Source organism: Hyposmocoma kahamanoa, unplaced genomic scaffold (genome assembly GCF_003589595.1).
Source record: "Hyposmocoma kahamanoa isolate Upper Pololo Valley unplaced genomic scaffold, ASM358959v1 124650, whole genome shotgun sequence".
NCBI classification, from domain to species: domain Eukaryota; kingdom Metazoa; phylum Arthropoda; class Insecta; order Lepidoptera; family Cosmopterigidae; genus Hyposmocoma; species Hyposmocoma kahamanoa.
In genome coordinates this window covers 28731-31212 of record NW_020653441.1, presented here as the reverse complement: position 1 = coordinate 31212, position 2482 = coordinate 28731, and the positions used below count along the sequence as shown (strand labels likewise).

General features: G+C 31.1%; 1 protein-coding gene across 1 annotated transcript; it reads left to right on the top strand.

The window, feature by feature from the left end:
* Positions 1 to 1520: 1520 nt before the first annotated feature.
* Positions 1521 to 2255, top strand: LOC113240221 (alpha-(1,3)-fucosyltransferase C-like). Its single transcript, XM_026477470.1, has one exon. It carries the CDS (start codon positions 1521 to 1523, stop codon positions 2253 to 2255), a length of 735 nt encoding a protein of 244 aa, XP_026333255.1.
* The last annotated feature ends 227 nt before the right edge of the window (positions 2256 to 2482 follow it).

Below are 2482 nucleotides of genomic sequence, written 5' to 3'. Positions count from 1 at the left end.
GAAATATGTATTTATCTAAGTATTTAAGTAATTTATAATAATTTTACATTATTCTATTGTTTTTATATTACATTTTTTTTGTTTTGTTGTGCACGTATGCCCGTTCTATTAGTTATATTGTCTAGTATAGCAGGACCCTTTGTTTGTATTTTCCTTGTATTAATTGTGACTTTTTATATTCTTTATTGCACCAAAAATACATCAGAAAACTTAATTATAGAGAAACTGAGCAAAGGTGGACTTATCTCTAAAAAAGATCTCTTCAAGCCAACCCAAGGCAGTGAGAACAAAGGTCATAAGCGGACAACATTGTGCAAGTAAAAAGGAAGACGAAAAGTAATAAACTTAGCATGTAAATAGAAAATAAATAATAAAAAATAAAAATAAATAAATTATACCACTTACATAAGTATTATAAACATTTAAAAATATATAAAAAGTAATATATATATATATACAAATACATAAAATACACATATAAGATGATTACGTAGAGAGTTCAGCAAGTGCGCTATCAACTTTTTCTTGAAGGAAGCGATTGACATACTAGATTGGATGTGAGAAGGGCGTCTGTTCCACAACTGCGCTGCTCGAGAAGAAAAAGAGTTGAAAAAAAATTTGTATTGCAGCTGGGACAAATGAGCATTTTAGTGATGGGAGGGGGCAGCAGCTTAAACCGGAAACGAAGGTAAGAATGAGTTATGGTCATTAAGTATATTAAAAAGTGTGGACAGGATATGTACATCAAGGCGGAGGCGAACTGGCAGCCATTTTAAACGAGCGCGAAATTCGGAGACATTATCATATTTACGCAATCCGACAATAAATCGGATAAAGTAAAATATTGTTTTTATTGTATTAATGTGATAATTATAGCAATTTACTTTATTTTGGACAAATATTATTATTGTTGTTAGTTAAGTAACCCTTATAAACTATGTTAGTAGTTTTACTAATAGTAAATTACATTTCGAACTAAAGACAGTTCTAACACTTTGTTATTAATTATGTTTTACAATCCTTCCTTTTTGTATTGCATCGACTTCTGTACAACCAAGAAAAGTTTAGATTTTTGCATATATATGTTACATGGTTTAAAAATATGAGCCTTTAACTCAATTTAATAAAAAAAATCCTATGGAATCTATTGAGAACATTTTTCAAATTACGTTTGTTCATTTTTTCTCAGGCAAATATGGTATTAATTATTTCATTATCATAACAGTATTAAACGTGCTGTAATCAAAGATCTATAAAATACCTATAAAACAATTCCTTATGTTTTGCATAAGCTGTCTACGCGCGCGCAAGGGAGGTTACCTTCCATTGACTTTTTTATAATAAAAAAAAAACAACATAAAATGCATATTAAATTCATACCGGTTGGCAGGAAAGGCATGAAGAATGCACGCAAAGTTTATCTCATATCTACAATATCCATATTATGCAATATTTTCCAAGTGACTGCTAATAATATAAAAAATAGTGATCTAATTTATATCCTTTTGTGGCATCCAACAATGATAGAACCATTTAAATTCGTGGAACGGGAGCAAAATGCTTTTGTTAACAGGCAATGCACCTTCCGAAATTGTTTCATAACGGAAAATCCAAACTACTTCAATGACATCTTGGCGTTCGATATCATAATGTTTGATAGCTTGACGTTAGACGAAGACACAGAGTTACCTTCTGAACGATCGCCATATCAAAAGTATGTTTTTTCAGCATGGGAACCAGCTGCTTTTCATTTGCTTCACGAACGATATAATGGATATTTTAATTTAACTTGGACTTATAAACTCGACTCAGATATTCCGTTACCATACGTGATAATTAAAGACCAATCTAATGAAGTAATAGGGCCGAAAATGGATATGCACTGGTTAGATTTATCGCAGATGAATGAAACAAGTACGTACATTAGAAATAAACTGCAGAAGAAACATATTGCTGCAGCATGTTTTGTGTCCAATTGTGAACCAACTGATCGTATGGACTTCATCTACGAATTAAAAAAAGAATTAAACAAATATGGACATCGTTTAGATGTGTATGGAGTTTGCGGCGATCTCTATTGTCCAGGCCGTTACAAAGAAATGGAAGAATGTTTTGCTCGGATAGAGTCAGATTATTACTTTTATTTGGCGTTTGAAAATTCGTTTTGTGCAGACTATGTCTCTGAAAAATTGTTGCACGCCTTAGAGCACTTTGCGGTGCCTGTTGTTCTTGGAGGCGCAAACTACAGCAGGTAACTTCATAATTGAAAAGGTTTTTGATATCAAAACTGAGAAAAAAATTATGACACGTTCAAATAAGCGACTTGTCGTACATTACTTATTTATGTAATATAATTCCGTTGGTATATTTCATTCTTATTATTGTTGATATTAAATTGACAATGATAACTAATTGTGTTTATTAAATTATTTTAATTCGTTGAAGGACTAAAATATTTTCAATAATCACTTAATCACACAAA

Coding starts and splice junctions, on each gene's coding strand:
- LOC113240221 (XM_026477470.1), top strand. CDS start 1,521: ATGATAGAACCATTTAAATTCGTGGAACGGGAGCAAAATGCTTTTGTT.